Genomic DNA, 21,609 nt, shown 5'->3' on the forward strand with positions numbered 1-21,609 from the left:
ATCAGATTTAGGAAGCGACTGTCAACTGTGCTATCGCTGCATTTGTAAACAACTGGCTTTCTAGGATCCTGTTTTTACCCTTTTATGGTGGCGGGTGGGAGTAAGGGGGAATGGGCAGGGGAGATGATGGCAGGGACGGGACGGGTCGTCGTACTAATTCAGGATGCAATTTCCATCCAAATAATAGATTGTTATTAACAATGATCCTCTCTGCGAACCCTTAAAATTGCCCCTTGCCTCCCCTAGCAGCAAGAGGCGAGCTCTCATTCGCCGAGCAGACTCCGCCTCCCTCCTCCTCCCCTCCTCCCCTCCTCCCCATCACTACTCCCGGCTCTGGAAATTACAACTCCTGGGCGCGCGGCGTCGGGAGGAGGCTGCGCGGGGAGGGAGACAAGAGGGGATTCCCGAGCCAGCCGGGCGCTCGCCCTCCGCCCGCTGGCTGCAGCGTCGCGCGGCCAAGGTCAGAGGCGCCGCAGAAGAGGCTGCGAACCGAAGCGGAGGGTCAATCCTGCCCTCGGGGAGAAAGCCCCAGGGCGCGCTCGGCCCGCGGCAGCAGCGGCCGGAGAGAGAGGTGAGAGAAGGTCTCCGGGCCGGCACGGCCGCCGGAGGTAGTCGCTGGCGCGGAGACCCGGCAGGTGGCGGCCCTCGGATCCGCGCGCGAGAAGCTCGAGCTGCACCTTCGGTTCCCGGGCGCTGTCCGTCGCCTCGTGGTGCTGAACCCAACCCCAAGGCCAAGCGGCCTGCTTGCCCTCCTTCTCAAAGATCACCCGGACTAGGGGCGGAGCGAGGGCAAAGGGGGCCCCCGGACAGCTGCCCACTGGAATCTGGAACCGAAGGGCTGAAACGGGAGAGCTAGCGATCCGCAACCCAGCAGCTGGTCCTGATGTGGAGAGGAGACGCCCGCTACTGCCGGCGGCGGCGCTAGTGCTGATTCATCACCTAAAGCATCTCGCAGGCCACCGCGGGGGCAGCCGACCGGCCCCGGACTCTCGCCGCAGGTTGAAGCCTCTGGTGCAGGAGCCTCGCGGGCAGGAGGTGAGGACCCTCTTTTACCTCTTCCCCCTCACCTAATCGTCTATGGGCGGTGGCCCCAGGACAGAGAGAGGGGCGTGCCCATGGGTTGCAAAGTAGTCATGCCCGTGTGATGCTCCCTCCTCCCATCTCACTGGTGCTAACCTCACTTATTCTTCTCTGCCCGTCTGCGGAGCTTGGGCCATTCCACCTTCCACCCTGAGCAGTTCTCCGCCGGCTCAGCGATGGAGGAGGAGCTGAAGTGCCCAGTGTGCGGCTCCCTGTTTCGGGAGCCCATCATCTTGCCGTGTTCCCACAATGTCTGCCTGCCTTGTGCTCGTACCATCGCGGTGCAGACCCCGGACGGTGAGCAACACCTGCCCCCGCCGCTTCTGCACTCTCGAGGCTCAGCGCTGTCCTCAGGCGCCGCCGCCGCGCCCCCTCTAGACCAGGAGGCGGCGGCTGGCCCGGCTTGCAGCGGCGCGGGCGGAAGCGCAGCTGGCGGCCTGGGCGGCGGTGCGGGAGGCGGCAGCGACCACGCGGACAAGTTGAGCTTGTACAGTGAAACAGACAGCGGTTATGGCTCTTACACCCCGAGCCTCAAGTCCCCAAACGGGGTTCGAGTGCTGCCCATGGTGCCCGCGCCTCCCGGCTCCTCCGCCGCTGCTGCCCGGGGCGCCGCCTGCTCCTCGCTGTCCTCGTCCTCAAGCTCCATCACGTGCCCGCAGTGCCACCGCAGCGCTTCCCTGGACCACCGCGGCCTGCGCGGTTTCCAGCGCAACCGACTGCTTGAGGCCATCGTGCAGCGGTATCAGCAGGGCCGCGGGGCGGCGCCGGGGACGTCCGCAGCGACTGCGGTGGCCATCTGCCAGTTGTGCGACCGCACCCCGCCGGAGCCGGCCGCTACGCTCTGCGAGCAGTGTGACGTGCTCTACTGCGCTGCCTGCCAGCTCAAGTGCCATCCATCCCGGGGACCCTTCGCTAAGCATCGCCTGGTGCAGCCGCCGCCGCCGCCCGCGCCCTCCGAAGTCGCCTCCGGGTCCCCGGGCGCTGTCCAGGGTGCCCCCAGCGGAAGTGGCGGCTGCAAGAGCCCGGGAGCCACCGGGGCCGGAGCGGCGGGGGGCAACACCGCCCGCAAGTACCCTACGTGCCCCGAACACGAAATGGAGAACTACAGCATGTACTGCTTAAGCTGCCGAACCCCGGTGTGCTATCTGTGCCTGGAGGAAGGCCGGCACGGCAAGCACGAGGTGAAGCCGCTGGGGGCCATGTGGAAACAGCACAAGGTGAGCGCCCGCTTGGCGGGGCACGGGGACACGGGTGCAAAGAAAAGGGCGCCTCCCCCCCCGCGGCCCCCCCCCCCCGTTGGTTAAATGAACAAGTACTCTGAGTTGGTGTTGGAAATGGGAAGGGAATGGAAAGTTGACATACTAGGTCCCCTCCCCCTTGAGGCTGTTTTGATTCTACCCAAAAGTCATCCAGAATGCAGAAGCAGGTCGCAGGACTCTTTCACTCCCAAAGTTGACTAATAAGTTACATTGATGACCCCTCTGGATTTATGGCACCTGGATTTATAGAGAGACTTTCTCTTACTGGGACTCTGGGTGATGGAAGTGTGGCAGGGTTGCAGAGTAAGCTCTTTGGAAGACAGAAAGCCACACTCATCTTCAGGCTGCTTTAAGCCATCTTCCCAGGGACTTGCCTGGGGATGCCACCTCCCTAGTGGGAAGGAACAGCCTCTAATAGGTAACTTGCATACACTTGTGGCTGCCAGTGTATCTTCATATCTGACACAGAAGGAGAAAAGCCTGCAAAATCAGGTGAGGCCCTTGATCAGACCCCAAGGCATGAGTGAGGTCAGTTTTTCTAACAAACATTCACCTTAATTTCCTAATCAAAGGCCAGGCTGAGCAACTGGACTCACTGCTAAGGTCAGTGATCCAGGTTCCTTGTTCAAAGAGTCCAACTGCAAATTTGTATGTTTATCATTCAACGTCCTCTTTCCAGTAAACTCTTGCCCCACAGAGAAGCAGGAGGTCTCCAAAGGGCCCAACAGGAAGTATGTATTCTGACTGAGGAGGAAAGACACAGGAAAATAAGGCAACTTGCCATGCTTCTCTCTTCATATCATCCAACTGGAAATGGACAAAAAGGAGAGCACAGGGGGGAGAGAAGAAGGGGCCAATCATTTATACTATAGATTTATTACATGCAGTTGCTATACAATTTCTGCTACAGTGTGCCAGTTATTTCTGTAACTCAACATTTTCAAAGAAAAAAAAAATTACGAACACTTCAGAAATCCACCTTGGAGAGAGAAATCTGCATCATAGGCCAGAAAAGAGAAATCTGGAGTCAAATCTCTAATTCTAGAGCAGTGATTCTCATTTGGGAACAATTTCACTCTCCTTATAGGACACTGCTAATGTCTGGAGACAGTTTTGGTTGTCACACTTAGGAAGTTGCCCCTGGCATCTGGGTTAGAGGCCAAGAAGCTGTGAAATAGCCTATAGTGCACAGACAACCTCCATCAAAACAATAACCCCAAAAATATCAACACTGTCTGCGGACTTGAAAATATTCACAACCTAAAAGTTGAGAGTTTTGTTTTATTTAGTGGAAATTTTTAGAACTTCATGCCCGGGAGGCAGCAGCTCAAGAAATCTTGAGAGAACTGCTCTGAGGAGGTGACGGGAGGAACAAGGTTATACAGAAATTTTGCAAATAAGGGCAAGTCTGAACATCAGAAGATTATCATTAATTAAAGGACAGATAACCCAAGTTGAGGAATTTAGGGCTTTTCTGTATATGGGAAGATTCAAGAGTCTGGGCTCACTGAAATCATTTCTTTGATATGCACCTCAGCTATTGGGGCCAATATCCTGTGTTTTCTTCACATCCTTAGTTTCCTCAGGGCTCACCATAGGGAGTGGCGGCAGTGATGGCTACTAGATGGCTGGTATTCTTTCCTTCCTGAGTTCCCTCGGAGTTGACCAGCTCACCATCTATGGTGGCTGCAGTTGCTGGTGACCGTGACATCTTTGTATGCTGAAATATTCTATTTCTCATGTCTTTGAGAGAAACCATGTTGTAAGTTACACAGACCTAGATCCAACTCTCAGGGTTTGTAATTCACTTTCTATAAACATTTAGGCACAGTTTTAAACCCACTGAATAATGTCTAACTCAGATAGTTGTTGTTAGGGTAAGTATAATAGTGTATGTTTACCCTCTAGCACAGTATCTGACTCACAGTAACCAATATATATTTATTATTATTATTATTATTGCCTTCCCTGGTGGCTCACATGGTAAAGAATCTGGTTGCAATGCAGGAGATCCAGGTTTGAACCCTGGCTTGTGAAGATCCCCTGGAGAAGGGAAAGGCTACCCACTCCAGTATTCTTGTCTGGAGAATTCCATGGAGGAGTCTGGCAGGCTACAATCCATAGGGTTGCAAAGAGTCAGACACGGCTGGGCGAATTATAATCTTAATCCTTAAAAGCACTAAACTTGCAGAAAGCTATAGGGCAACAGCAAAGAGTTCTTATTTGACTGCAGTCACTTGGTAATCTAGAGAAAACATGAACTGGTAGCATGTTGAGTCCTAAAATAGCTTTAAGCTAAATGAGAATATCCGCTCCAGTGAGCTGTCGTTCATATGACATTTTGTTGCATATCACCTTCTGTAGCTGCCTTGTTTATTTTATCTTTCAAGTGAAGAGACATTATTTTACAAATAAAGAAATCTTCTGCAAAGAAGTTGTGATCAATTATCAAGACAAGGTTCACATTCAGATTTACAAACTGGTAAATTTTCACAGCTTAGATAGCTAGAACTAATTTCAGACATTGCCACCCAAATTTTTAGGCTTAGTGTAGAGTAGAAACCAAAATGAGTTGAGGTGAATCTGCAATTTTAAAAGATTAAGTCTCTTACCTGGAAAAGTGAGTTGGATAATGATCAATGGTTTCAATAACCAAGATCATGCAGGGAAAACACTGGTCATCTTGATTTGGTGTCAACAGCAGTTTTACAACATTTCTATCTGAGGAAATATGAAAAGAATACATAATATTTGCTCAATAGAGTGGGACAGTTATCTGAAGAAAACATAGCTATGCAGAACCTAAGTGTCTCAATTTAATATCATGTCTTCAGGGAACTAAGACATACTCCTAAGTAAAGAAGGAATTCTATGAGATACTTTTGTGAAAACTTCTTTTCAAGAATGAGAAGAAGTTCTGCTATTCTCTTTCACCAGCTGCTGTTTTTCTACAGAACAGGAAATCATTAAGCGCTCCTTATCATCTCAACTAGGGGTTGGAAATCTAAAGAAAAGATAACAGAGGGAGCCCTGATAGAAAGTTTGATCTTGCTTTGTGAGCAGGCATCTAGACCACCATTTTGAGCTGTGAAGGTGGCTACTTTTGTTTGTTTGCTTTTAAGATTATTTTCTTATATGGAGCATTTTTAAAGTTATTATTTGTTATGATATTGCTTCTGTTTATGTTTTGGTTTTTTGGCCCTGAGGCATGTGGGATCCCTGACCAGGGATAGAACCCCATGCTCTGGAAGGTAAAGTCTTAACCACTGGACTGTCAGGGAAGTCCCTAGATGACTACTTTTGAAAGATAAACTCAATTTTTCACACTCCCACCGTGGCTGTTTGAGTTCTTTTGTAAAACTTACTAAAGTCTCTGGATTTTGTTGTCATCATTATCACTGTCATAGTCTGAAAATCCCAGGTGCCATGACAATCTTGATATACTACCAGAACTAGAATCGGGGCAGAAATATTTCTCTCATATCCCCATGACTGGAGAAGCCTTAATCAAAGCTTTAATTCCTCTCTAGTGCGACTGGAGCTTGCCATCTAATTAGTGATTCTTAGGCAAAGAGACATGTAAGTGACACTGAAATCTATTTTGAAACAAGGTTGATTATCACCTCTCAAAAACAGTGAAAACACTTCAGGTCTTGGCCAAACACATTTTTGAATGATTCTCCTGGAAGAGCCTTAATCATTTCAAAGAATTTGATGTGAAGAAGCAATACAGTCCAAAAGATAGGACAAAGAAGGGAGGTTTTCCATGAGAGCTTCTGTCTTTTTGCTATTGGGTGGAATTCTAACTTTCCTGAAACTAGAAGGAGAGGGTCACTGTGGGATGGACCTCTTCCTAGTATGTGATGTCGCAGAACGTCAGCAACCACTGAAATTCCTCTGAGTGCAGGACTCTGAATTAAAATGGTTAGAAGTTGATTCTTGAACTGAGGTAGGGACTGCTGGATAAGCCCTTCTTCAGAAATCTTTTGAGAACCATGAACAATAGAAGAGAATCAAAACAAAATCTCATTGTACCCCAGGAATACTGTTCCCAATGAGTCAGCATTTCACAAGAGCAAAGGAGACAGTAAGGTCTAAAAATCACAGGAAAGACGGGACTTCAGGTTACTGCCATGTCCCAAGGATCTGTCAGGCTTCTCAGCAGCCTGGTCCTACCTTATATTTACAGAAGAGATGAAGAATGGGATTTAATCTTTAAAGTCTCAGAGGAAAGACTTTCTCCATTAAAAGATAACACATAAATGACAAAAGCAGAACATGTAATCATAATTGTATATGATCATAAATATATTTATTAGAATATTTGTGGTACATTATAACACAGGGAATAAATGCTCTTTGTTAAGCATTAGAATTACAGGTGTAGAGATGTAGAAATTAAATATCATCCTCAAATTTCAATTTGCTGAGAAAAACAAATTCTAACATTTTGGAGTTTTTTCCTTCTAGAATTCTATTATATATTTATTTTATAATTGTCTTTTTTTTTCTTTAACAATACAATATGAATATCTTTCCTGTCAGTTAATGTACATCATTTTGGATGGCTGCATGTTATTCCATTGTAAGGATTTATCCACATCTTGATGCTGGACTTTATCTAGGTGTTTTCAGTCTTTTGCCAATAGGAACATTTTTCAAGTTAAATTTATGCCTATATCCTTAATAATCACCTTAAGTTAAATTTCTAAATATGGAGTTGCTATATCAAAGGAGATCTGGATTTCAGACATCTGATTAATGTTGCCAAATTGCTTTCCATAAAGTTCATACCTATCTATTCTCCCTATAGCAAAACTATATTAAAAATTTTATTTTTTTAAATTAAATTAAATTAAATTTTTTAAGTTTACAATATTGTATTGGTTTTGCCATATATCAACATGCATCCGCCACAGGTATACATGTGTTCCCCATCCTGAACCCTCCTCCCCCTCCCTCCTCCCTCCCTGTACCATCCCTCTGGGTCATCCCAGTGCACCAGCCCCAAGCATCCAGTATCGTGCATCGAACCTGGACTGGAGACTCATTTCATATATGATATTTTATATGTTTCAATGCCATTCTCCCAAATCATCCCACCCTCTCCCTCTCCCACAGAGTCCAAGTTGACAAGGACCATGGAGGAAAACAAATAGATGGATTGTCTTGTTTCTAGTAACCATTGCTTGCTATTTTCATTACATTATTATTAGAACTATGTTTAAAGAGGATCACAGTATCTAGATTTTTATAACTACCTGCCTGTGATCTGTCTGGCCTCAAAAACTGGTTTAATATGTATAACTATTGCTTAAATATGTGCGTGTATGCTAAGTCACTTCAGTAGTGTCCAACTCTTTGTAACCCTATGGACCATAGCCCACCAGGCTCCTCTGTCCATGGAGTTTTCCAGGCAAGAATACTGGAGTGGATTGCCATGCCTTCCTCCAGGGGATCTTCCCAACCCAGGGATCGAACCCAAGCCTCTTAGGTCTCCTACATCAGCAGGTGGGTTCTTTACCAGTAGCACCACCTATCCCCTCTTGAATTAAGGCTCATGAAAAGACCAACGTTTCAGGGCCCATCTAAGGCATTTTTGAGTAGGATTGAAAGGGGAAAAGAGATTTAGGTAAAGAGAAGTGTTTGGCAAAAATCTTCTGGGAGGTCTGAAGTTTCCAGCTTTCTGGCTAATTACTGCAAGCTGAGAGTTACTTAACAGAAATCTCTCAGAGCTGTCAGAACATGTAGCATGGAAATATACACAATCTGAGTGGAAACATGGATTGTTTGAAATGTTGAATCTTTCACCAACTCTGGAGCTCTGGGAAGTGAATTGCATAGGCTGGCTTCTGTTCCATCGGTCCCAGACTGGCTAAGAACCAGTGGCAAAACTGCTTAGACACCTGGGAACACGAGCTAACTCTGATAAGCAGAGGCTGCACCGTCTTCTGAAACCACCCTCTGTGTTAACATCACCACTGTCTTTAAAGCCACCAGGGCTGTAGCCTGCCTCATGCTTGGATTTAATTCCAGGCAGGTCAGTAATTCAGGAACAACTATTAGAAAGAACCCCTGTGTTACAAGCTTTGAAGTACCTTCTTTCCTCATCATTCCATACATCTGAAAAACAAAAAGTGTGTTTGAGAGAAAGCAAGAATCCATAAACTTGAATTGCTTTCTCTTCTCTTTGAAGACTATTTATGGAGGATAGGGGTTCAGGAGAATTGAGAAGGACCTTAGAGACTGTGAAAGGAAAACCCCAGATTACTGCAGAAGAATGTGTTTCCTAGTATAGTACTGAGTCACTCCATGGCTAAGGTGTTCTATTTTTAGCCTGCAGTGGAATGTCCTGTATCTGGGTCTACACTGGTGGAGATGGGACCTTGCTTGTAGATGCCAGTGAGATAGATTGTTTTAGAAAGGAGAGATCTCCTAATCTCTGAGATGGATTAGAGGGGCTGACATGCTGGCATACTGCCTGTTTCTGTAAATAAAGTTTTCCTGGGACACAGCCATCCTCATTTGCCTACATTCTGCCCATGGCTTCTTTGGGTGATGGTTGTTTTTGGTAGATTTAGGTAGTTGTGACCAGAGATCTATAGCCTGCAAAGCCAAAAATATATACTGTCTGGCTCTTTATGGGGGGAAAATGTGCCAACTTCTAGACTAGTATCTCGTGACTCAAAGAGTGGTCTGCAGAGCAGCAGCAGCACTGGGAGCTTTTTGAAAACGTGGAATCTTGAGACCCTCCACAGCCACTGACTCATGATTTGAATTCAGCAACATCCCTAGTTGGTCCAGACAGATGTTAACGTTTGAGAAGCCCTGATGGGAATACTTTGGGGGCTCAAGGGCACTGGGCCCAACACTCTGGCACATCATCTGAGAAGCAGTGTGAAGGGGACTCTAGGGGGAGCTGAGAGGTTTGAACCAGAGTCTTAATTACTCTGGGAATCTTCAAGCTCACCAGATTCTGGGTGCTAGGAGGGAGGCAGTATGGTGCTCAAAAACCCCCTGACCCAGAGATAGGCAGGAAGCTCAGAGGGGCGGTGGTGCTATCTGAGCCCTCCTGGGCCAGAGCATAGGTGTCTCCTGCAAAGGGAACTTCAGACAGATGCTCTTCGCTGCTTCCCTGGTCTGAACAGAAAAATGTTCACTGCTGTTTGTGTATCTGGGTTTCCTTTGGGTTTGTGTCTTAGTCCTTCTATAAAGAAGCAAAGAGGGTGCTTTATCCACTCTTTAGGCAGTTTTGAAGGGCCTGCCCAGAGAATGAGGGTGGTTGGAACTCTCAGAATCATGAAACCCAAAGGAGCAGGAGAAAATCCAGGCACATATTGTGGGGCTCTCATGAATTCACGCCTCCCTGCTTAGAATTTCCATTTTCTAGGGTAGGCTGTTTCCTAGCAGAGATCATAACTCCAGCCTCCTCCTTTGCAGATGAGGAACAGTGAGGTTGCGGGGATTGTCACAGTTGCACAGCAATTTGTAAAATGATGATCAAGTTTCCTCCTTTGTACCTTTCTATTGACTACAAAAATGTAGCAGAATACTCTGTGTATCTGAACGAAAACAGGTGGCATACGGCACCCCCAAAGAGTCATTAGGAATGGGAAAAAATAAAGGGTTGGCGGACACCTAGTCTAGAAAGTGGAGCAGCATGTGGGGCACAATCCCTCCCTCATTTGACTGCAATGGGCTACAGAAAAGGGAGATGAAAGGGTGAGAAGGAGACAGTGCGTCCTCTTTAGAACAAATAGGATAAAAGAATTTGAGGGCTGGAGGAAATCTAGAAGATCAAATAGCTCTGTCTCCTCATTTCTCATGTGGCTACGGAAGGAAGAAGAGGTTTGCAGAAAATAGAGAATAGGGGAGGATCCACAAGAGACAGGAACCAGTGAGGTGCGGGAGTCTAAATGACAGGTGTAAGAAACTGGAATCAACCCCTCCAGCACTCATCCAGCAGGAGGATTTGGGCCTTAGTCACATGGCATCTGAAAAACGTGTCCAGACAGTGCATCATTTTAAAAAATAGGTCAAGGTTTTGTTAGGAAATTTAGGCAAGTATTTGTACTTGTCCAGTCTCCAAATTCTTCCTTATAATTTATCTATATATTCTGGGTGATATCTATAAAACCAGAAAACCAATAAAATATGAATAATCAGAAATGACAGTCCTTTTTGAGGCAGAGAATTGTGGCTAACATCACTCCATAAATCAGTTCAGTTCAGTCGCTCAGTCGTGTCCGACTCTTTGCGACCCCATGAATCGCAGCACACCAGGCCTCCCTGTCCATCACCAACTCCCGGAGTTCACGCAGACTCACGTCCATCGAGTCGGTGATGCCATCCAGTCATCTCATCCTCTATCATACCCTTCTCCTCCTCCCCCAAATCCCTCCCAGCATCAGAGTCTTTTCCAATGAGTCAACTCTTCCCATGAGGTGGCCAAAGTACTGGAGTTTCAGCTTTAGCATCATTCCTTCCAAAGAAATCCCAGGGCTGATCTCCTTCAGAATGGACTGGTTGGATCTCCTTGCAGTCCAAGGGACTCTCAAGAGTCTTCTCCAACACCACAGTTCAAAAACATCAATCCTTCGGCGCTCAGCTTTCTTCACAGTCCAACTGTCACATCCATACATGACCACAGGAAAAACCATAGCCTTGACTAGCCGGACCTTTGTTGGCAAAGTAATGTCTCTGCTTTTTAATATGCTATCCAGGTTGGTCATAACTTTCCTTCTAAGGAGTAAGCGTCTTTTCTTTTCGTGGCTGCAGTCACCATCTGCAGTGATTTTGGAGCCCCAAAAATAAAGTCTGACACTGTTTCCACTGTTTCCCCATCTATGTCCCATGAAGTGATGGGACTAGATGCCATGATCTTCATTTTCTGAATGTTGAGCTTTAAGTCAATTTTTCACTCTCCTCTTTCACTTTCATCAAGAGGCTTTTTAGTTCCTCTTCACTTTCTGCCATAATCATGTGTTATCAAATGTCTGGCTACCTCTTAGCTGAGCTGTGTACCCACATGACTAAAATTCATCTCTAGCACTCACTGAGGATAACTTAAAAGTTGATGATACCTCTTGACCTGTAATTCCTTCCTCTGAACCTAAGCCACTAATGCCTATTTATTCTTCAAATGACCTAATTGCTTATTCAATCAACCCTGAAATCTTCAATGCCAGTATCATGCCAGGGACCATTGTAAGCACCAAGGCTATGGAAGGGCATGTTTTTCCCTCCCAAGAGCAGAGATCTAGTCACAGGAGAGAGAAAATCAACATGTGCATAAACAAGTAAATACACTGGATAATTTTTGATAATAATAAGTACTACAATGGAAGTAAAAAATGTGATAAAAAGCAGTTAGGCAGACCTGTTCATGGGGAAAGTTGGAAAAAGCAAGATTTGAAGATTGGCTGAGAAGTAACCAGCCCAGCACAGTTCTGAAGACAGTTCACTTCACAGGGAAAGCAAGACCCAAGAACCTTTAGAGTACATGAAGAAAGTGGATAAGTGGCTGGAGCAGACACAGACAGGATCCAGAGGGTGCAGGGAACACATGCGATTTTATGTTAAATGCAAAGGGAGATGACTGGGGGACTTTAAGCTGAGGAGTGATGTTTATTTTTTTAAAGATTTTTTTACTGCAGTTGGAAAATGTGTGGTAGGGGGATAAGAGTAGAGGAAGGAAGACCACTTAGAGGCCATGGGAGTCACTTGGACTATAAATATGGACTTGAACTAGGAGGAAGGCAGCAGAAATGGGGAGAAGTTATTTTCTGTTGTTGTTTGTACTTGATATTCATTGCTGTGCATGGGCTTTCTCTAGTTGTGGCGAGTGGGGGTTACTCTCTAGTGGTGGCGTGCAGGCTTCTCGTTGTGGTGGCTTCTCTCGTTGTGGAGCACAGGCTCTAGGAGCACGGGCTCTAGGCACATGGGCTTCAGTAGTTGCGGTGCAATGGGCTTAGCAGTTGTGGTGCATGGGCTTAGTTGCCCCACAGCATGTGGAATCTTCCCTGACCAGGGATCGAACCCATGTCCCCTGCAGTGGCAGGTGGATTCTTAACCACTGGACCACCAGGAAAGTCCAGAAATGGAGAGAAGTTTATACATTCATATGCCACTTAGCTCATTGGAAAAGACCCTGTTGCTGGGAAAGATTGAAGGCAGGAAGAGAAAGGGATGGCAGAGGATGAGATGGTTGGATGGCATCGTCGACTCAATGGACATGAGTTTGAGCAAGCTCTGGGAGATGGTGAAGGACAGGGAAACCTGGCGTGCTGCAGTCCATGGGGTCACAAAGAGTCGGACACGACTGAGCGACTGAACTGAATGCTGTTTAGTATCCTCTGAGCTTCTTTGATTCATGGTTTGATGTCTTATTATTTTTGGAAAATTCTCATCTATTATCTTCAGATTATTCTTTTGCTCTGCTCTCTGTCTCTCTCTTTTACTGCCGGTATTCCAATTACATGTATGTTACACTGTTTGATATTGTTGCACAGTTCTTGAATGCTCTGTTCTTTTCCCTTTAATCATTCTTTTTGTCTCTGTGTTACAGTTTCTTAGTTTCTATTGATCTGTCTTTAAGTTCACTGATTCTTTCCTAGGCTGTGTCAAGTCAACAGACTAGTCCCTTTTTATCTTTCCTCTGCATCTTCTCAGTTGTCCTGCCTTTCCCCAGCAGTAGGAAGCCTTGAATGATCTGGACCCATGGCTGTCTCCTGCATCTTCTCCAGGAGGATTGGTATTTTTCTTTTCCCTGTCTCCAGCCCTGTGGGGTCTTCATTTTGCTTGGGGTGGTAGGTGAAAGGGACAGGTTTTGCTCTTTGTTCCCACTGGCTTAAGGTTTTTATTTGGAGGGAGACAACAAGGGTCCTGGTAGGGCTTTGTATTTTCCTGTGGTGACTGTCATATCTCTCCTTCAAGCCAGCTCTGAGGTGCAGATGTCTCTCTTTTAAAATCTAATAGATCCTTTAGATTATGCAAATAGTCAGATTTCACTTTTCTCCTTGGTTGCCAAAATGCTTAGAGCCAAATATTTGGTGTGTACACAATGGATACAATTTGGTGTGAAATTTATGTTATAAATTTGGAACCTCATTTCCAGCTCCATTTTATGCTGCATCCTTTGTTTTTCTTTAAGTAAGGCCATCTTGAATTCTATAAACCCTTGAAAGCTGTCTTAAATCCCCTTTGAACTAAATAGATTAATGAATAATCAAGCAAGTGGCTTGCTTGAATAAAGCAAAAAAGAAACGGAAACTTCTGGAAAATCTTGTTAAGAAAGTCCTCTACTTTTGAACGGTGCCCAGTCACTGTTACAAAAGCAAAATATTGTTTGAAAATGTTCAGAACAAGAAATAGGGACCCTCCCAGTCACTGGGATGCATGACTGCTCCCTTCTCCCTTTTGCTGCTAAGTTGCTTCAGTCGTGTCCGACTCTGTGTGACCCCATAGACGGAAGCCCACCAGGCTCCCCCGTCCCTGGGATTCTCCAGGCAAGAATACTGGAGTGGGTTGCCATTTCCTTCTCCAGCGCATGAAAGTGAAAAGTGAAAGTGAAGTCGCTCAGTCGTGTCTGACTCCTAGCGACCCCATGGACTGCAGCCTACCAGGCTCCTCCATCCATGGGATTTTCCAGGCAAGAGTACTGGAGTGGGTTGCCATTGCCTTCCCCTTCTCCCTTTTAGTCCCTTACAATAAAGAAACTCCAGAATGACTATGCCTGGTCTTGACTGCAGGATCATTTGTCCTGTTTTACAACTTTCCTGTGAATATCACCACATATCTCAGCTTGTTTAGAGGGTGTGAGTATCACCTCTCAAGTTGGCTTCCTGTACAAGTATTTGCAGCTTCTTCCTGATGAATATTTGTCTTCCACATAGCTCAGCAGGGTTCCACTTCTGTAGCTTGTTTGGAGGGGAAGATGCTCAGAGGGGAAGTCAGGGCCCATTAGGGCCAGAAGGCCTCGCTGAGAGGCTGTCAGGAACCATGAGAGATTTGAGATTTTAGCCTGTGTACAAGCTTACACATGCATTTGCCACAGTTCATAGATGTGCACAGGAGACGCGACACTCCTGGGTGAGAACTGAAGACAGTTTATTACTCACAGCAGTAGTATAGCATGGTATACTCACAGTCATAGTATTCACATGTTTGTGCCATTTCCGTGAGCCCAGTTCCCCCAAGGTGATGTGAAGATAGCCAGATGACATTGGCACACACAGTCAATTGCCTTATAGAAGAGAAACATGAGCTTAGGGAAGCTGAATCTTTGGTAAAAGGCATTAATTAAGCACAGGGCTCTTTGCTCCAGAGGGAGACAGTAAGTCTAGCTTCCGAGGTTGTTGTCTATGCAAACATCCTTGGAAGGACCGCCCAGGACAAAGAGCAACCACTGCCTCACTGACAACACTCAGAGAGACACAAGAGAGCAAAATTACCTTCCAACAGGAAGATCAAATCAAAATTCAGGTAGTTCCTCAAGTGATTTCTGCTTGTGTGCATTATGGGTAACTTCTCCAAGCTCCTCTGGTTCTCAGAACATCTTGTTTCACTTGGGGTACACAGGCTTCAGGGTTTTCTGGGTGCTGTGATAGTGATGGTGGTGGTGATGGTGGCGGAATGCCTGTGGTGCGGTCCACAGGACGTATGAGTAGTTAAGGTGACTCATTCCTGGGTGCATTTGTGTCTCCTCCAGCATGGGAAGGACAAACACCATCTCACGGCTTCGCATTTTGCAACTGAAACATTCCATTGGATAGGCATTCACTGGGCACCTACATAACCCACAGGCTGCGCTGAGGGTTGTGGATACACTTGAAACAGGCTACAGGGAGCTCACAGTCAACTGGAGGAGAGGATAATTTTACTCCCCTGTAATATTTGTACCACTGATATTAAAAAGTGGAATACGTGCCATATTTGTCAAGTGAATAAACTGATGAGAGAAGAGATGGGGGAAAGGCAGTTAATTTTGCCTGGAGATTGGAAAGGGGAAGGGTAGCAAGTGGGAGATTGAAGAGAAAATGGTGTTTGAGCTGCAGTCATGAATGATGAGCAGGAGTTTTTTCAGCAGGGAAAGAAATAGTGAAAGTGTTAGTCATGCCCGATTCTTTGCATCCCCATGGACTGTAGCCCTCCAGGCTCCTCAGTCCCTGGAATTCTCCAGATAAGAATACTGGAGTGGGTCGCCATGCCCTCCTCCAGGGGATCTTCCCTACCCAGGGATCAAAAGGAGAGACTTGAATATACAACACTGTGTGAGGTGTTAACAAAGATATTGAAAGTCAAGTTTCTACTTTCAAACACCAGGGATGAACATATATTCACATACGAGGGGCACAGAGACCTATGACACTGCTTCTGATAAAAGTGAGGGAACTTAAATTACCCACACAGCATCTGAGACTCAGAAAACATTCTGGATCTCGAGACAGTGGTGAGAGAATAATGGGATACATGGATTCCAGAAGTAGCATTTAAGGGGACAGCTACTTTGGGAGCCTAAGAAAGATTAGCTGTTGGCTTCATTTAAATTTCAGTGAAGAGTAGAAATAGCCTGGCTACAATCCTTTTGAAGGTTCTTGTAAATTTTCATTATTTTCCCTGGGTTGTTATATTTATCCAGTTTGCTAGTAAAACTTGGCAGCAAAAACCTTTTGAACATCTCAGTTAGCTTTGCTGAGTTAAGAGGAGAGAGGGGGCAAAAAAAAGAAGTGAGGAAACTACGAGAGAAAAGACTTGCAGGAGCAAGGCGGCAGTGAAAGGAACTTGGGAAAAGGTTGATAAAGGAGTCGATTTTGCACTGGTCTTTAGTCTTTTAGATGGACAGAAGGGCCCGTCTCTCCACTTGCGCACAAGAAATAAAGAACAGCACCAGAGCACAGATGTGTCATTGTGCTCACTTAGTCATGTCAGACTCTTTGCGACCCCGTGGACTGTGGCCCACCAGGCTCCTCTGCCCCTGGGATTCTCCAGGCAAGAGTACAAGAGCAGGTTTCCATTTCCTACTACAGGGGATCTTCCCAACCCAGGGATCAAACCTGAGTTTCTTGTGTCTCCTGCACTGGCAGGCAGGTTCTTTACCACTAGTGCCACCTGGGAACCCAGAGTGCAGATAATTGGCACTACACCCTAAGTGTGAATGGGTGCAGAGCAGAGTCGGGTCAACAGCAGATGGCAGGGGAGGCTGCACGGAGGGGATTGGAGCTGAGTTGGGTTTCAAAGTGTTGGGAGGATTTGGAGAGCTGAAAGGAAGGAGATATCCAAATGAAAAGAAAGTGCTCTCTTTTTTTTTTAAAATAATTTGACCATGGATAATGAAAGTCTCTCAGTCGTGTCCAACTCTTTGTGACCCTATGGACTGTAGCCAGCCAGGCTCCTTTGTCTGTGGGATTTTCCAGGCAAAAATACTGGAGTGGGTTGCCATTCCCTGCTCCAGGGGATCTTCCCAACCTAGGGATCAAACCTGGGTCTTCTGCTTGTAGGCAGATTCTTTACTGTCTGAGCCACCACAGAAGCCCAACCATGAATAGAAAACACTAAGATAAGTCCTCATCAGACATGATTGTCCCCAAAACCATTCTGTTATGGTTGCCAGTGACTGGGGCTGGCCTGATCCCAATAAAGAGGTAGTTTGGGCCATAGGTGATTAAAAAAAAAAAATCACCTGGCTTTGCTGTGCAATGGCCTTTGTACAAAGACAAAGTCAGAATTCTGACCCAGGGGTTTGTGCACCCACCATCCTGTCCCAGGCTGATATGCTACCACTGGAACATGATCTCTTTAGTCTCTGGCCTTTCTTCAGGCAAGCAGAATCTTGCTGTGCCCTGGTCTACTTTTCTACCAACTGGGTTTTCTCAGAGTCTCCATGACACTCATTCTCATGTGCTGCTGCTGCTGCTGCTAAGTTGCTTCAGTCATGTCCAACTCTGTGTGACCCCATAGACGGCAGCCCACCAGGCTCTCCCGTCCCTGGGATTCTCCAGGCAAGAACACTGGAGTGGGTTGCCATTTCCTTCTCCAATGCATAAAAGTGAAAAGTGAAAGGGAAGTCGTTCAGTTGTGTCCGACTCTTAGCAACCCCATGGACTGTAGCCCACCAGGCTCCTCCATCCATGGGATTTTCCAGGCAAGAGTACTGGAGTGGGGTGTCTCATGTGCTAAACAGCTTTAAATGTAAAAATCCCACCTAACCAGACTTTTCTTATTTACACCTGTCAGTGCTGTTTTGTGGGTGACAGAGACTTACCAGTTCTCTTTATTTAATCAACTTTGTACATCACATGCATGGGTTTCCCAGGTGGCTCAGTGGTAAAGAATCCACCCACAGTGCGGGAGACGCAGAAGACGCGGGTTTGATTGCTGGGTCAGGAAGATCCCCTGGAGAAGGAAATGACAACACATTCCAGTATTCCAATGAGCCTGGAGGGCTACAGTCCATGGGGTCACAAAGAGTCGGAAACAACTTAGTGACTCAGTTCAGTTCAGTCGCTCAGTCGTGTCCCACTCTTTCGACCCCATGGACTGCAGCACACCAGGCCTCCCTGTCCATCACCAACTCCTGAAGTTTACTCAAACTCATGTCCATTGAGTCGGTGATGCCATCCAAGCATCTCATCCTCTGTCGTCCCCTTCTCCTGCCCTCAGTCTTTCCCAGCATCAGCGTCTTTTCAAATGAGTCAGTTCTTTGCATCAAGTGGCCAAGGTATTCGAGTTTCAGCTTCAGCATCAGTCCTTCCAATGAATATTCAGAACTGATTTCCTTTAGGAAATTTCCTGGTTGGATTTCCTTGCAGTCCAAGGGACTCTCAAGAGTCTTCTCCAACACCACAGTTCAAAAGCATCAATTCTTTGGCGCTCAGCTTTCTTTATAATGCAACTCTCACATCCATACATGACTACTGGAAAAAACACAGCCTTGACTAGATGGACCTTTGTTGGCAAAGTAATGTCTCTGCTTTAAACAACAACAATACATCACATGCATAAACAATGCTGTATTTGGGACATCTTGGCAGCAAGGGTACCCCCAGTACCCAGAAGAGAAGTTGGCACCCAGGAGGCCAGAGAAACATCTGTTTAATATGTGAATGGTGACTCAACACCAAAATGCGTTCTAATATCAACACAGTAAATGACTGTTTCAGTGGGGTCCCTTCTAGCTTCATGGTGACTCTTGGAACAGTGTGATTCATGCAGGAGGGGCAGTCCAGGGAACAGTGCGGAAATGAGGGCAGGAAGAATTATGCGGTTTTTCTTGGCCCCTGATGGAGAGAAGCATTTGCATTCATTAGCATGGCACACCCCTCCCCCATTATATTCGCTAGTGGTTTTGGAAACAATCCATTGATCTCGTGGGATGACAGAAGCTAACTAGAAAAGTGGTTGAGACTTTTCCCAAATGTTAGCTCTTACCTCTTGTCCAGAGAACAGAGTCTGTTTACTAGACTGTGATTCCCGAACTCTTTAGTGCTCCAGAAGTAGCAGAAACAGAATAAATAAAGTTCGTTGTGTTTTTTTAATATTTTTTTTTCTTTTTGAAATTTCGTTTATTTATTTGTTTTTGGCTGCACTGGGTCTTCACTGCTGCACGCGGGCTTTCTCTGGTTGCAGGGAGTGGGGACGGCTCTCTAGCTGCAGTGCACGTGCCTCTCATTGCAGTGGCTTTTCTTGTTGTGGAGCATGTGCTCTAGAGCATGAGGGCTTCAGCAGTTGCAGCTCACAGGCTCTAGAGCTCAGGCTCAGTAGTTGTAGCCCACAGGCTTAGTTGCCCCAAAGTATGTGGTTTCTTCCCAGACCAGGGATTGAACACAAGTCCCCTGCGTTGGCAGGCAGATTCTCTAGACCACCAGGGCAGCCCTGAAGTTTTGTTTTAGCGATAACTATCCTAAAACTCTACCACTTTTCAGGGAATGAGATCGTGCATTTTAAGCAGTGCACACCCCACAGTAAGTGCTAGGAAAAGAAGAGCCAGTGTCACCACCATGATCATGATCGTTGTGAGTGTCAAGGCCAAACACAGTGGGAAAGAAGGGGGAACTGTTTCAGGGTCCGAGATCTTGCAGGAGGCCTGAGAAGCAGCCATCACCCTAATGACGCAGTTGTCTCCTTGGTGGGGCCTTTTCACCACCCTACATGAATATGTGCTAGAGAGGTGATCTATCCTAGTACTACCTGGACCAACCTTCTGGTCCTCACTGATATAATGGGGAGGATTTGGGTTGAAATCAAGAGCTCTGGGTTCAGTTTAGAGCTGTGTGTTGAGATAACTTTCTTAATGCCCCTCAGCCTCAGTTTTCACACTTGAAAGGTGTGAGGATGAAGTGAGATGAAGTAAAGAAAGGTACCAATGGTAACTGCAGGGCGCTCAGTCCACTGTAGCCCCTGCTTCTTTCCTGAAGGTACAAGCAACTTGGCTATGTCCCCTCTTCTCTAAAGAACTTAAAGCCCATGTTATGGTCTAGAGAAAGAGTATATGTAGTATGATTCCATTCAGCGATTATATGGGCTTCCCTGGTGACTCAGACGGTAAAGAATCCACCTGCAATTCAGGAGACCCAAGTTTGATCCCTGGGTCAGGAAGATCCCCTGGAGAAGGGAATAGCAACTCACTCCAGTATTCTTGCCTGAAGAATCCCATGGACAGAGGAGCCTGGTGGGCTACAGTCCATGAGGTTGCAAAGAGTCAGACACAGCTGAGCAATTAACACTTTCACTTTCAATGAATATATATGAAAAAACATTTTTTATATCCCCTTGAGGAAGAAATGGCAGCCCACTCCAGTATTCTTGCCTGGAGGATCTCACTGACAGAGGAGCCTGGTGGGCTACCAATAGTCATAGAGTTGCAAAAGGTCAGACATGACTGAAGCTACTTAACACGCATGTTAGAATAGGGGAAAGTATACTAGTTTGCTAAGGCTACCATAACAAATGATCACAAACTGGGTGGCTTAACCCAACCAAAATTTCTTGTCTCACAGCTCAGAAGACTGGAAGTCAGAGATCAGGGTGTCACAGGACCAGGCTCTCTCTAAAGGCTCTGGGACAGGTTGATTCAGGCCTCTCTCCTGACTTCAGGCAGCTCCTTGGCTTGTGGCTGCGTAACTCCAATCTTCCTGCTGTGTGTGTCTGTCTCCAGATTCCTCTTTTTCTTTTTTTAATTAATTGGTTAACTTTTACTGCACTGGGTCTTGTTGCTGTGCGTGGCTTTCTCTAGTTGTGGAGGGGGCCTGCTCTTGGTTGCAGTGCTCGGCCGTCTCACTGCGGTGCTTCTCTTGTTGCGGAGCATGGGCTCTAGAGCGAGGGATCAGTAGTTGTGGCACATGGGCTTAGTGGCCTGGAACATGTGAAATCTTCCCATACCAGGGCCTGAACCTGTGTCTTCTGCATTGGCAGCCATATTCTTAACCACTGGACCACCAGGGAAAATCTTCCCTTTTCTAAAGACTTCAGTCCTACGGGATAAGGGGCCACTCTACCCCTCTACGACCTCATCTTAACTGAGTACACCTGCAGTGACCCTCTATATCACATTTGGTGGCACTGAGGATCAGGACAGTGAAAAACTATTTTAAGTTACTAACCAGGCAGAGGGAGCCAGTTGTCTCCTCATGAAAAAAAGTGGAAGTGTTAGCCACTAAGTCGTGTCCGACTCTTTGCAACCCCATGGACTGTAGCCCCACCAGGCTCCTGTGTCCATGGAATTCTCCAGGCGAGAATACTGGAGTGGGTAGACTTCCCCTTCTCCAGGGGATCTTCCTGACCCAGGGATCAAACTTTGCATTGCAGGCAAATTCTTTACGATCTGAGCCATCAGGGAAGTTGTCTCCTCATACCCTATAAAAATATTTGGCCAGGATGGATTTGAATGGTTTTCTAGCAGAGACTAGGCACATTAAGGCAAGTGGGAGTTCAGATCCTTGTGGTGGGTCAGAGAGAATGAAGGCTTTGAGGTGGGAGAGGGGCTGTAGGTGTTGGGTGGCAGCGAGGACCCTGTAGACTCTGGGCGGGAGTGGAGTGCAGGAGAGAAGGGCTTTCAAGGGGAGCCGTGTAATCCTTTAGCTTTCCTCTGAGCCCTCGTGGTGATCACCCAAATTGATTATATTGAAAATATTAGCCATCCAGGTTTATCATAAGCAATGGTATGTTGCATCAAGACACTGTTCTGAAGTCTAAATGTCCTGAATCAGAGGACATCTAGGGAAAGAGCACGTGACTGTTTGCAGTTGTAAAATTGCTTAACTGCTCAGGGTAG

General features: G+C 46.5%; 1 protein-coding gene across 1 annotated transcript in view; it reads left to right on the plus strand.

Moving 5' to 3' along the window:
- The first annotated feature begins 1,241 nt into the window (after window positions 1–1,241).
- The window catches only part of TRIM67 (tripartite motif containing 67), a 66,791-nt gene continuing 46,423 nt past the window's right edge, over window positions 1,242–21,609 (plus strand). The window contains exon 1 of the mRNA XM_061404812.1: window positions 1,242–2,297. Within this exon, the coding sequence (XP_061260796.1) occupies window positions 1,257–2,297 (1,041 nt within the window). The 5' untranslated portion in view covers window positions 1,242–1,256. The remainder of the gene's footprint in view (window positions 2,298–21,609) is intronic.

Source organism: Bos javanicus, chromosome 28 (genome assembly GCF_032452875.1).
Source record: "Bos javanicus breed banteng chromosome 28, ARS-OSU_banteng_1.0, whole genome shotgun sequence".
Taxonomy (NCBI): Eukaryota; Metazoa; Chordata; class Mammalia; order Artiodactyla; family Bovidae; genus Bos; species Bos javanicus.